At 48.8% G+C, this 14,201-nt stretch overlaps 1 protein-coding gene across 16 annotated transcripts in view; it reads left to right on the top strand.

Annotated features, from left to right (window-relative positions):
* Syt6 (synaptotagmin 6) overlaps positions 1-4,707 on the top strand; it is a 59,454-nt gene extending 54,747 nt beyond the window's left edge. For 10 of the 16 annotated variants that reach the window (XM_075981749.1, XM_075981745.1, XM_075981744.1 and 7 more), the window contains exon 7: positions 3,490-4,707. In XM_075981749.1, coding sequence (XP_075837864.1) covers positions 3,490-3,561 — 72 coding nt within the window. In that variant the 3' untranslated portion in view covers positions 3,562-4,707. Of the gene's footprint in view, positions 1-1,891; positions 1,960-3,489 lie in introns of all 16 variants that reach the window. The other 6 variants (XR_012911406.1, XR_012911407.1, XR_012911410.1 and 3 more) reach the window with 1 other exon arrangement.
* The last annotated feature ends 9,494 nt before the right edge of the window (positions 4,708-14,201 follow it).

The raw sequence follows: 14,201 nt of genomic DNA, 5'->3' as shown, positions 1-14,201 counted from the left end.
TGTAATATTGTGGAGACATTTAAAAATAGTCATCTGGGGGCCTGGCATGGAATGTGAGCTAAGAGGCCTTTGTTGGGCTGTGACCCTTCACATAAGTAATTCACTGCCCTCCTCTGGTCTTTGGCTTTCGGGTTGATAAATAAGAAGAAAAGAAACCCCTCCCCCATCTCAGCTTTTCTGATAAATGCTAACCCTCAAGGGCAGATGGGCCCAGGAACCCGCATGTTGGACCATAGCTGCGTCTCTCATCTTTAATCTGCAATAGAGGGTCACCGTTGCCAGGTCCTCTGCCTGCCTCTGACAAAGAAAGAACCACCAGAACAGTGGCCGGAGCTAAGGGCAGAGTACCACAGAAGTGCCAGGCCCTGACCCTGGAATCATGACGAATACTGTCTAATTAAGCCAAATAATTGATTCCAAGGGCCTTTTCTTTGAGAAACTCCAACTGTCTAGTCCAGATGACAAAGGCAAGAAAGATAAAGTAGATTGAAGCCCTTGAAAATGAATATTTGATGAGACTGTAAAGGGAAAGTAACTGTATATGGAAAACGAAAAAGAGATTAAATTGATTCATATCCTTTGGGTTTACTTTTTTTTTCTTGACCTGGCAGCGTGGAGAGCGCCCCTCCCCCACCCGCTGTCCTCTCATTTTCTGCTCAGAGGATTGCGTCTCTCTGCGAGGAGCTGAAAAGGACGTTTGTCCTGGCAACTTAGGGTTTCGGCGGAGTGCATTCAGTGTGGTTTTCACTGCCCCTCTCAATGAAAGCACCTTTTTAAAAAAACGCGTCTACGGGCTTGCCTGGCTAACATGACCCAGTCACTCTGCTCCTGAGGTTCTTCTCACCCGTTTTCTCCCAGTCCTCCCGTGGCCTCCCATCTTGCCTTCTTTGGGGCCCCGTTTAGCTAGAGACTCCGATCTTGTATTTGCACAACCCGGAAGGAGATCTTTCCAGCGTTTGAGAGGATAAAGGGCCCACCCTCACGCCTCTCTCAGCAGAGTTCCCAACGCTGTGATCATTTCTTTTTCATTCATGAGAGCAGAGAGCACCATGTGGGTTCAACTGTTTGAGGTTTAAAATTAAGGTTGAGGGAAACAAATTAACTGGAAAGGCATTTCTTCCCTGCTTGAATCTCTCATGAATAAAAAGCTATTAAGCCACCCAGTGCCCTTCCCTCCTAGGGCTATGTGTCAATGTTACTCTCCCCCCCCCCCCCGACACACACACACACAAAACACACAACACACACACAGAGCTGGTTTGACAAGTGACCTTATCCAAGGTGCTTCATTAACCAAAGACCTTGTTCAGAGGGTCTGACATAGAGGGTTTGAGATTTTGGTTGGCACAATACCCATTTCAGTACAGCAGAGGACCCGATAGGACACAGCTGCCCCAGAACAATAAGCTTTCTGTGTGCTGGGGACCCTTTTTGTGCTATTTCAGAGCCACCTTGATAAGTCTGCCGGAATCACTCACCTCTGCATTGCCCGTGAAGCCCATCTCTTCCCTTTGTTTATCTTCATAGGGAGCATCAGGGGCTAGGAGGGGAGCCAGCATTCCCTCATTTGTTCCAAATAAACAGTCATGTTCTGTGTGACTACCCTCTGGGCTGTCGTAGAAAGGAAAAAGGCCCTTCACCTCATCATTTCATGTTTTCTGCCGACCTGGCCTGTGGCTCAGGCTGTTTAAGTGGCATGCTTGCCCAGAGGAGAAGCCATAATAGCTGTGTACCTTGCACTCACTAGAGGTGGGAAGGGAGACATTTGAAGCTTTGCTGAAAGGAAGTACAAGGAGCCATCTCATGTCACCTTCTGGTTACGAAACACTGGAGTCAGAAGTCACAGGGGGCTCAAGAACCAGGCATTTATGTATTTACAATATTTCACCAGGGAACCCCTCGGTTGTGATTTCACTCACGTGGATGCTGCAAGCGGAGAGACAGCCACTGGAGTTAGGAGTAAGTACCTGGTGTGGACCTGAAGAGGTTAGGATTCTGGTTACACTGTGTGTCTCTTTCCTCCCCTAGTGGGTGGCCACACGCCAGCACAGTGGCAGGATGGACAAGAGAGGACCATGTGCTGGGAGTGAGGAGACCTGACTGGGTCCTGGCTCTGCCCCTAACTGTCTGGATCTTGACTTCTCTGTGTCTCTGCTTGCTTGCTTGTCAGAAGACAAGGGTTCCACTTGGTGATGCCCAAAGTTCACCCGTGGTTCTGACATACGGGGGTAGCTCAGGTTGGGGCATGCCGTGGTTGTCAACACACCTATAGCCCTTTGGCTGGTTGTAGGAACCTTGAGTGTGACTGCCCAGGGAGAACTAAGGAGACAGACACCCAGAGAAGAACCATGGGCTCTCCTTGGCCCTGTAGGCATCCCATTTACTGTGGAGGTGGTACTGCAAGTCAAACGGTCTGCTTCTCAGGTAGCTCAGCTCTGCCTGGAAATTGTTGAGAAAGGGGAACCTTGTCCTGGATTTCCCCACAGCATCTGAACGCATGCCCCCCTCCGCTCCATCTCACCCGGAAAGAGGTCCCTATATCTCATGAGAAGCAGAAAGGGGCTTCATTTGTGGTTCAGAGTGCCATGTAGATCACTTAGCACTCTCCCTCCTTCCCTCCCTCCCTCGCCCCATTCCTTCTAGAGCCTGCTCTGCAGGCACTGAGAAAATACTGTTTCTCCCAGTTGCAGAAGAGTGAGAGAACGGTGGACACTAACTCACTTTGAAGTTAAAGCCCTGACGGATAGGTCAGGACTACTCACAGGGTCAGATCTCTGCCCAGAAAGCATCGCATGGCTATGCCTGGCTTTTTCATCCAAAGAAGGGTCGAATGGCTCCAGGCACAGGGCCATCCATCCTCCGCCAGCTCTTTCAGTCCATTCCGCCTCATTACGTCATCCGCTTCAACGGGGCTCTGAGGGGCGCTGAGAGTCTCCTAGAGGGAATGGGCGGGGCTCTGTCTCCTCACCTCCTGCCCCTTCCCAGGCTGGCACAAATGCTCATAGGATGCCTTAAGACTAAGAAGAGAGCCCCAACCAAAGCAGCAGCAGGGTTACTTTTTCCTGTGTTAACAGCTCCCAGACAAATTGCTAATAATTCATGATCGCAGGTTCTTGGCAGTAAGGGCACACACTGCCTCTCTTTGCTGCTAACATAATCTGATTTTCAGTATGTGAAAAATGGCTGAAGCACTCAGAAATGGTTCAGTCATAGCACCTCATTAAAACACGCACGTGCACACACACATACACACACACACACACACCCCATATTGTAAAGGAAGCTGAAATTAGGTCTGCGGAAGATCTTTTCTAAGAACCAAGCATTCCAAACAGGAAGCTCTGAGCTTGTATCTTTGTTTTTGCATGGCTGACAGCAATGGTCTAGAAAGCTTCCTGAGGCCGGGAGAGGTGGACACAATGCATGAGCCAGTGACTCTGAGCTGTCAGTGGCCCAGCCATCAATAACCAGGCTTTCTTCTCCCCACAGTGGCAGGGCCGAGCTGCCAGCTTCGACAGTGAGAGCTCATGCCCATCTCCGAAACCACCTCCGACACCATGAGCCGCGCAGCCGAGCCACGCAAACAGGACTCAGCAATGTTCTTTTCGCACTTGTTTCAGCCGTCTAGATGCAATGTCTGTGCAGTCACGGTGATGGCGGCAGCCGCCACTGCCTGCCCGCCCACGGTCTTCGCTGCTCCTGGGCAGGGCAAGGCCGAGACCCTTGTCGTCTGTGATCAGACCTGTCTTAGTCTTTTCTGTCTCCCAAGGTGATGTTTTCGTGGTTTTTCGCTTTGTTTGGGTCTGCTGTCAAGAAAGGAAGAAAGACGCAATGATGAAGAGATACAGAACAGAGAGTGGAGAGCCCAGACGTTAGCTCTGGGAAATACAATGTAAAATAAGCAGTCTTTTGGGGAAAGGCAGACTGGATCTGAAATTTTGTGCCTCCACCACGTGCTCACCCCTGGAGAGCGCAGCAGTAGGATGGAGCTGTGGCCTTACTGTCAGCGCCCTGCAAGAATGGGACCTATCCATCTAGGAGCCAGCCTCTCTTCACTGCTGTGACACAAGCCAAGGCGTGGTCCTCTTGTTCCATGTTGAAATCATGAGACCTTGGCCATGTTTGTGACTCTGTAGGGGATCCCTGCACCCCTTTGTTGGCTTTCCCTAACTGGGAACGTTTTGATCCCTCGTGGAAACTTCAGTCCCGCTCAAACTAAACACGCCATATGTTTTCCCACACACTGCAGTAAATAATCACATTTGTTTGAAAACAAGATTTAGTTCTCAAAAATAACCTTCATTGTAAAGAAAGGAGGCGCATATGTGATTTCCGGAGAGATTTCTGTGTTATACATAGCTTTCTAATTCCGCAAAGGACCAAGCAGCTGTTTAAGATGTCTAAACAGAGCAAAGAAAAATCTAGACAACACGTTCTTTTCTGAATGGGGCATTTTGAAATCCAATCCACAATTTTGAGTCTGCCTGCCTATGAAGAGCCTCCTCTTAGCTGAAACCCAGTCTGCCGGAGACTAGTTCAGCCCCACAGACTCTGGGTTAGTAACTTACCTTAAACTTTAGTTCTAGAAACTATTAAGTATTCTGTGGTGTTTGTTTCTGTCTCAGTGAGAGGATCTTTGCTTGTTTGTTTTTCTATTAGCTCTCTACCATAGGACAAGTTCAGTTTAGAAAAAACAAAACAAAACAATGAATGACTGTATTATAATAGCACATTCCTATCGTGGCCTTCCCACCGCGCCCTGTTAGTGGGGTGAGCGGCCCAGTCTAAAGTAAGCACACGAGGTTAGTTCCCACCCCTACTTGGGGCTCCACAGGACCGACTGTCGGCACTGTAGGCCCTGCAGGAAGCAAGCAAGCTTGGAGAAAGCCCTTCTTTCAACAACAGAAGAACAGAGACGCTATCCTCACACCTCGTATCTTACGCTGCATAGACCCCATGCTATAGGAGTGGTGGTTTAATAAAGTAGCCCCTAGTTTAAGTCAAACCCCCAAGTTTCTCTGCGGCTCCAACTTTATGTAGTGCCTGCCAGCCAGAAGAAGGTTGGAATGAGCCAACAGGATAGTGTGGCAAAGAAGCCATCTACTTTCTAGTAAATGTCGAGGAATCTGGACTCCGCTGAGAATGAACCTCTGGCTAGAGACTAGTGTGTAAAGATTGTCTCCCCAGATATCTTACAACTGATAAGTCTTTCTAGCCAGGCAGTCCCCTATTTGGAAGTAATCTTGAGAGGGAGAAAACCCACAAAGTAATGACAAGAGTCCCAGCAAGCAGCCAGCTTCATCGTGTTTCTTGACGCTACATGGACCACAGTAAGGCAACTATTGTAGCCATACATCAGTGCAACTAGGAAGGGGACAGGGTTTTATGGGTGATAAGGAGCATAGAGGTTAGTGTGAGCATTCCATCCTCCCAGAAGTGGGTTCCAAATGCATGCCCACCTGCCACCCCTAAACCCTCAAGCTGGTGGGATGCTCCATCCTAAACTTTTAGAGAGGAGGGTGTGGTCTGTGTGGATTATGGAATAACACTGGCTGTCCGAGAGACCCTTCTATGTCACAGCTATTCTTTCCACTAAGTGAACACCCCAACACTTTCAGGAAGCCGTGCCCTGGTTATGGCCAGCCCTCTTACCACCCCAGTCAGCCGCTTTAGTTCCATCAGCCATGGTATACAGTAGGCATGGAAGCCCATTCCAGGAAGGCTTTTAGCTCCTGGGTCCCCACCCCCCACGGCCTCACCAAGGGTGGCCAGATCAGTCCTCCTCTTCCTGAAGCATGATTGATACAAACGGGCTTCTCCTTTCAACGGCCTAGGATTCCTCCCTCGCAGATGAGAATTCCTAGAAAGCTGATACAGAAGAAACTTGCTGGCTTCCCCTAGCACAAGAAACCCTTTGGGGGTGGTGATGGGCTTTGCTGAAGTTATGATAACTGGGGCCATTTGCACACAGAGGTTTGCAAAGGACGCCAGATTCTCTTCCATTTGTTCGCGGTGTTTCTTGGCTGAGAGACGCTCCCCTCCCCCTTTGCACTTATCCGGGATGTTAATTAATTGTATCATCATTTTAAAAAATTATGTTGTTAATTACTGCTTTGTGTCTTCCCACCCCTGTCACAGCCTGGAGTTTTTATTCAATTAAATCTCTGTCTCTTGCCCATTTCTCTTGTCTTTTTATGTTGCTGGGATTCAGCAGGCAGCACCCACACGGGGCACAGCATAACTCCTGTTTTTGTCTTCATTCGCGTACGTAGAGAGCCACTTCTCCAGTCAGAGATGGGCAGAAGGGACGTTGAGTTTTCACTCTGCCCGAAGGACATCTGGGCACCACAACAGGCTGGGTCCTGCCTGCCTTCTGCCAGGCTGAAACACAGAGCATTTGGGACATAGGACCTGGCTATCCCATGGCCACGCGTCATCACAGGCAACCCCTATAGAGACTGAAACCTCTGTGAGGAAATGGGTCACGCACCTAGCTGGAAAGCACACTGCTTTTGTATTTTGTGTTTCCAGGAGAGAAATGCTGCTAACTCTCATAAAAGCACAACTTGGCAAAGCCTCAAGGGAAAAAAAACTATATTAAAAAAATAGTATCGTAGACTTGAGATTTCTAAAAGAACACTCCAGCTTAAGAGAATGGCTTCTCTGCTCACCCCAAGCTTCTAATTCATTTAGAAGGTGGCCTGTGGAGAGGTGAGTGGAAGGTGCGGCCATTCCTGCACAACTGCATCTGGATGGCTGCTGCTCTGCAGGGAACCGAACTGCTGAGAGAAGGGCTCTGATGCCCAAGCAGGCGCCCTGCCTTCTGCCACCTTCCTAGCAGGTCAAGCAAGCAGAAGTCACCGAGGCGATGCTTCTAACTAGAGCTTTAAAAACTAACAAGGTTAGCCGGAGGGGGGGTGGAGGTGGCACACACCTTTAATCCCATCACTTGGGAGGCAGAGACAGGCAGATCTCTGTGAATTCGAGGCCAGCCTGGTCTACAAGAGCTAGTTCTAGGACAGGCACCAAAGCTACACAGAGAAACCTTGTCTCGAAAAAGAAAAACAAACAAACAAAAAGCCTCACAGGGTCCGTATTCGTCAGTATAGGTTGAGTTGCGCTGCACTAACAACCTTCAGCTCACGCAGTAAAGGCATATCTCTCACTCTTTCTACATGTCCATCACGTCCACAAGGGGGGCCCTGCTCAATATATTTATCCAGAGGCACGAGACGACGAAGCAGCCAACCTCTGAAACATCGCTAGTTAGCATGCCCAAGGGAAAAGAACACTGGTATCATATTGGCCTATGTGCTCTGGTGAAGTGACTCACATCACATTCCTTCACAACCCACTGCTAGAATTACCCACATGACCTCGCAGAACTCGCGAGGTTCAAGAGTTCAGGGGAAAAAGACAAGAAAATGTTTACTTGAATAGCCCTAGGGAAGACCACAGCGAACGCTAGCAGCCTGTGGAGCGTGGCAGCTACCGAATGGTTGATTCAGAAAAAGAAGGAGGCCAAGTACAAACAGTAGATGGGGAAAGCGGGATGCCTGTGTAGTGTGTGGTCACAGAAGGGCGAGCGCAGTGCTGACAGCTAAGCTGAGCTGGTAGAGAGGCAGGGGGAAGCCTTTCCGTGTGTATCTTCTACACCTGAGCTCCAAGTGGTCCGGATTTGTCTGCTACAGCCAGGAACAGCAGAACAATGGCAGAGTCCAGTTTGGGGCGAACAATTGGAGATGCTGGATCAGAGTCTAGCAGACAGCTGCAGTTGATGCCGCCTGGCAGAGAGGTCAGGCCTGAGATGGGAATTACAGAAAGCTTGCATGCCCAGAATGAGATGTGAGGACAAGAAGCTGACTCTCCCGAGTGGGTACCAGTGGACAGGGAGGGACTTCAGAGATCAAGGAAGACAAGCAACAGGAACAATGTTGGGAGGTGGCCACGAAGGAGCCATCAATGACAAGGCTGATGAACAAAAACAGATGAGTCAAGAGCTCCAGAAGATGGATCTTCAGAACTGGCTCGTCAGAGTTGCTTACACATAACCCTGTTCACGGAAGCCCATTTCAGTCATGTTTGCAACTCTTTTTCTTCCCCTTCTCCCTTCTGCTCTGCCCCTGCCTTTTACAAACTGTGGTAAAATATACATCACACAAAACCAGGCTGTTTTGATCGTTTTTTCGGTACAGAGCTTGGTGGTCTGCAGCTGTCGTCACTACCGTCTATGCAGAGAGCTTGTTTCATCTTGCAAACCCAAAACTTAGTGTGCCCTCACTCACCACCCCCAGAACCTAGCAACTGCAGCTCTGCTTTGTGTCTTTATAAACTTGACAAGTCTAGGTCCCTCACAGGACTGGAATCTTAGAGTTTGCCATTTTATGGCTGGCTTATTTCACTTAGCAAATCTTCAAGATTTGTTATGTTGCAGTATATGTTAGAATGTTCTTCGTTTTTCAGGCTAATATTTCATCATGTATAGACATGACATTTTTCTAATGCATTCATCTGTCAGTGGGAACTTGCTTACTTCTGCCTCTAGGCTTCTCTCAAAACTGGTGTACAAAAGTCCTTCACTTCCTACTTCCAACTCTTATTTATACATACCTAAAAGTAGAATTAATTGCAGGATTATAAAATTTATGTCTTTGTTTTTTTTTTAACCCCCATCCTTATTTCCATAGCAACAGTACCATTTTCTATCTTCATCCAGGGTACATAAGATGTCTGATTTCTCCACATTTTGGCCACGGTGGTTTTGCTGTTGTTGTTGTTGTTGTTATTGTTTACACTGGCCATGCTGTTAGGTGTAAAGTGGTATCTAATTATAGTAATTGATTAATTAATTAATTGAGACAGGGTTTTATGTAACCCAACCGTGTCTTCAAAGATGGCCTCACACTCCTCTGACTCCACTGTGGATGCTAAATTTCCAGGCCATTCACCACAGTTCCTTGTTTCCTATGCTGCTGGCAATCAAACTGAGGGTTTTGTGTGTGCTAGGCTAATACCCTACCGACTGAGCCCCAGCCCCAGCCTGATTACGGTTTTGATTTGCATTTCCTAGTAATTGGTGTGCTGAACATCAATGTGCTAATTGGCCACTTAGCATCTTTGGAAAAATATCTATTCAAATTCTTTGCCCATTTTGAATTGGCTTGTTTGCTGTTGAGCTGTGGGGGTTCTCTACGTATTCTGGACAACTAATCTTCTCTCAGGTATGTGATTTACAAAAACGATCTCCCATTGGTGTTGCTTTGTGTGGGTGGCCTTGCACCTGCAGGCACCTGGAGGCCAGAAGAGGGCACCAGATCCCTCAGAGCTGAGTCACGGGCATTTCAGGTGGGACGCCTGACTCATTCTCTTGGTACTGGGATCAGGACTCCCATTCATCGTGATGACTTTGCAGCAGGTGCTGCTACCTGCTTCAGCATCTCTGAAGGCCCTGCTCTTTAACGCTGTTGACCGTGTCCTTTAACACCCAAAAGTTTTGATGACTGTGTCTTCTGTTGCTTGTGCTTTTGATGTCTAAGAAAACCTAATGTTTTCCTTTAAGCATTTTTTTAGATGTAGTCGTGACCCATTTTGAGTTACGCTTTGTGTGTGTTGTGAGGTAGGCATTCCACTCCATGCGAATACCCACTTTTCCTAGCGGCATTTGTTGAAAAGACGGACCCTTGTACACTGAACTGTTTAGACTGAAAAATCATCTGACCACACATGTAGCAGTTTATGTCAAAGCCCTCTAATCTAGTTCATTGTTCCACAGATTCCTTCTTATGTCAATACCATGCTATTCTTATTAGCATAGCTTTGTATTAACTTTGAAACCCGAGAGCATTGTTTCTCCAACTTCATTCTGTTCCCAACCTGTAAATACCATAGCTGTATGGTAGAGCACTTGTCTAGCATGTGTGAGGCTCTGGATTTGATCCTCGGTACCACAAATACATAAGTACTATTTGGATGAGTCTTTCCATTTCTTTGAGAAAGCATCACTTATATTCTGACAGGGATTGTCATGTATCTGTGGATTGCTTTGAGCAATGCTGATAGGGACCCATTCTTGAGGACTCTATAATGACTTCCTCAGGATACCATACACTCACATTCTGTACACAAAGTCACCTCAGCTCACTGGGGGATCCTGCAGGCTGTGACCCTTCGTTCAGGACCAAGCTCAGGTCTAGAGGTCAAGTTCACCCTCCAGACCTTGAACTCACTTACCTTCCACTCACTTCCTTTGAAAATCATCTCCCATGACTGCCAAAAAAAACTCAACCCTACAGCCCAGCTTCTCTTTGCTGCCTTACCCCAGGCCCCCAGTGCTCAACCACTTCATCTGCCTTAGTTCCTATCACTGGAGGACAACCTCTTCCTCATGCATGCAGGTATTTGCTCATTCAATTACTCAGTAAACCTGCTGATCACCGCCTGAGCGTCAGGCATCAGAAGGCTGAGGATATGCCAGGCAATAACAGTAACAGCTAGCGTGCACTAAGAACTGACTTTATGCCGACTACATTCAAAGGGCTCCACAGGCATTGTCTCATCCAAGTCTCTCTTCAATCCTATAAAATTAAAGAGCCTCTCCGAGGTCACATAACTGAATCCAAATGATTAAAACTCAGAGTTATATGCTCGACCATGATGTTTAGCTGCCTTCTAATGAAGCACAGCTCTCAGGGACCTCACAGTCCCAAGGAGGAGACAGCCACGTTCATTTCCCTGTAACATGGCAAGGGTGATGCCAGGGATACAGCAGCGATGTGCGGCCTCCCAGAGAAGGGTTGCCTCATCCAGACATCTATACATCTGTTCTTCATTGGGCACCTCTAAAACTAACTGAAACCCCAGTCTCATCTTTGCCATGGCAGGGCCTGGCAATGGCCTCTTGGTCCCCAACATCGGTTATTTCCTTCAGGAGCTACTAAAATGTCATGGGATCTGCTCAACACCCTCATCGATTACCCCATATATATGCTCTTCTATGATGGTTGATGCTAGGAAGGCAAAGCCCTGGTGTACCCTGGCAGCTGTATTGGAAAGTAGCATGGGACTCAACAAAGGCGGGCATGCTCACTCTAGTATCACGTGTAGCTCCAAACGAGACCTGTGCCATTAGACTCAAACATAGACAGCTGGTGTAGCCGTCACAGGTCAGGAAAGACAGGGTTTGGGGGATCTGGGAGAGTCCTTCAAGCTCAGGTACTTCCACAGGTCCACTCAGTCCCCAGCCATCATGTGTCTCCTTCCCCACAGTACCAGAATGGGACTCTCTTGCTGTAGGGCTCTCGGCTGAAGACAACCAGCTCAGAACACGAGTGCTGCCTGCGGAGAGGCACTGAGAGGGCACCTGATGCTGTGTCCTGAAACGGCTCTCTCTTACTCCTGTGCATGGGGAGGTTTGGTGACATATCAGGGACTATCCAGGCACACAAAGAGCATCCACGTGGGTGGGTGCCTCAGGCTTTCTGGAGACATGTAACATTTCTCCTCTCTGTGGCTTCTTCCTGAAAACTGCCAGAGCCAGGTGTGAGGGGACCCTTCAGGCTGGGACAATGAGGAGGAAACTTGTGGCTAGAAATTCTAAGAATTTCTGGACATTTGACTCCCTGAGATGGCAGGAGCCTTGCTAATCACCAAAAAAAAGGGTAGAATCATTTTGTGCCCTGGCCTTCCATCTCTCTGGAGGAATTCCTGACAGTGACACCCAGGAGTTAAAATAGATTGTGAAATCAAAGAGCCACACAAGCTTCAGATACTGTCTTCCTTAAATTACCAATAGTGTTCGCTTTCCCATAATTCAGACATGCCCAGCTCCCTGTGCAGAGACGTCCTCATGCTCGCAGATGCCCTTGTGCCCTCTGTCACTCGCCCGCCCTCCTACCAAAGAAGCAAGGGTACAATTGAATTCTCCAGCTTATTGAATCCCAATGGCCACCTGCCATGCGACGTTGTTTCCTGCCAGATCTCCCTGGTGGGAATGGATTTATCTCTTTGATTCCAATGTGTTTGGTAAACTCAGGATCCAAGAAGATCTGGGTTACTTCCTGACTTCTTGGATTTCTTTGATCTTGTTGTGGTTTGAATGTTCCCACCAAAATGTGGTGTGTGTGTGTGTGTGTGTGTGTGTGTGTGTGTGTGTGCGCGTGCGCGTGCGCGCGCATGTGCTGTTGTTGCTGCTATGCAAGCCTTAAACCACTGAGCTGTATTCCCAGACTCTCCTGTTGGATAACTGCCTTCTTAATGCTATTAAAAGCTGAGACCTGCAGGTAATTGCTAGATCCATAGGTGTGGTGCCCTCACGAGCAGATCAGTGCTGCTGCCATGGGTATGGGTTGGTTTTCTTGGAAATGGATTCCTAATAAAAATGAGCCTGCTAGATCTTCTGCTCCACCCTAAGTGTTCCCATGCCCTTCCATCACAATATGACCCAGCACAAGGCCCTTAAGCAAGTGCCACCACCGTATTCTTAGGCTCCCTGGCTTCCAGAACCATGAACCAAATACATTTCTTTCCTTTGCCGAGTTCTCTAGTCTGTGACATTCGGTTATAGCATCAGAAAATGGACTAAGGTGACATGAGTCTTCCCTGGTGGGTCCCGTAGCCTCTCGGAGCCTCTTTTCTGCTCACTCTACAGTGGGTTTCCAACAGCAGCTATGCAATGCTCAGCCGAGCTTCTAGGGCAGGGTGCACTGAGGTCACACTGCCCCTGGGTGCCTGCTTGGCCTCCCAGGACTTGGAAGGCTTCCCTCCACTCCTTTCTTAACTGGGTAACTTGAGCACAAAGGGAAGAAGGCCCTGGGCTGCTCTGAAGCAGAGAAAGGGCGGGAGGGGCAGGACGAGGGATGCTTGCGAGGAATAAATCAAGGGGCTGCGTAATTAATTTGGAATAACTTAAGCGCTGAGCATTAAAGAGAAACAAAAAGTGGTGACATTTAATGAATTGTCAGTCGATATCTCACTCATTCCAGCTGTCTTTTAAAATGTCAGCTATCTCACAAGTCCTTTTCTCTGCAGCTGACAGGTGTGTGCATGCGTGCGTGCGTGCGTGCGTGCGTGCGTGCGTGTGTGTGTGTGTGTGTGTGCGTGTGTGCGTGCATGTGTGTGCATGCGTGTGTGCGTGCGTGTGTGTGTGTGTGTGTGTTTGTGTGTGCATGCGTGTGTGCGTGCGTGTGTGTGTGTGCATGCGTGTGTGCGTGCGTGTGTGTGTGTGCATGCGTGTGTGCGTGCGTGCGTGTGTGTGTGTGCATGCGTGTGTGCGTGCGTGCGTGTGTGTGTGTGTGCGTGTGTGTGTGTGTGCGTGCGTGCATGTGTGTACATGCGTGTGTGCGTGCGTGCGTGTGTGTGTGTGTGCGTGTGTGTGTGTGTGCGTGCGTGCATGTGTGTACATGCGTGTGTGTGTGCGTGCGTGTGTGTGTGTGTGTGTTTGTGTGTGCATGCGTGTGTGCGTGCGTGTGTGTGTGTGCATGCGTGTGTGCGTGCGTGTGTGTGTGTGCATGCGTGTGTGCGTGCGTGCGTGTGTGTGTGTGCATGCGTGTGTGCGTGCGTGCGTGTGTGTGTGTGTGCGTGTGTGTGTGTGTGCGTGCGTGCATGTGTGTGCATGCGTGTGTGCGTGCGTGCGTGTGTGTGTGTGTGCGTGTGTGCGTGTGTGTGTGTGTGTGCATGCGTGCGTGCGTGCGTGCGTGTGTGTGTGCGTGTGTGTGTGTGTGTAACAACTGCCAGGCCTAGATTCTGCACAGTGAGTTAGCTGAGGCACAATCTCAGAGGCAGGGGGTCCTGCCAGCTGCAGGGAAAAGGGACAATGCGTGGCACACCCAGAGAGCTCTGGTTCCCCCCAACACACACACACACACAACTGATTTGTTCTCCGAGCCCTTCACCCACACTCCTGCCATCGACGACAGAAAGGCACAAGATGCTTTTATACACTCATCAGGAAAGACGAGGTGGGGCTGGGGCTGGAGTTAACTTTGTGACTAAGAACACTTACAAGCGTGAGGACCCGAGTTCATACCCCGGAACCAATATAATAAGCCAAGCGTGGTCTCTCCTGAGCCTGAAACCCCAGTGTTAATAGGAGGTGGAGACAGGAGGATTGTTGGGGCTTAACTGAAAAAACTCAGTTTTAGGTTTAGGGAACAATTCTTGTCTCAAAGTAATAAAGACCAGTGGTAGAAGAAGACACCCAAGCC

This window comes from Microtus pennsylvanicus, chromosome 7 (assembly GCF_037038515.1).
Source record: "Microtus pennsylvanicus isolate mMicPen1 chromosome 7, mMicPen1.hap1, whole genome shotgun sequence".
NCBI classification, from domain to species: Eukaryota; Metazoa; Chordata; class Mammalia; order Rodentia; family Cricetidae; genus Microtus; species Microtus pennsylvanicus.
Note: the sequence above shows the minus strand (reverse complement) of the source record. Positions and strands in the feature narration are given on the sequence as shown.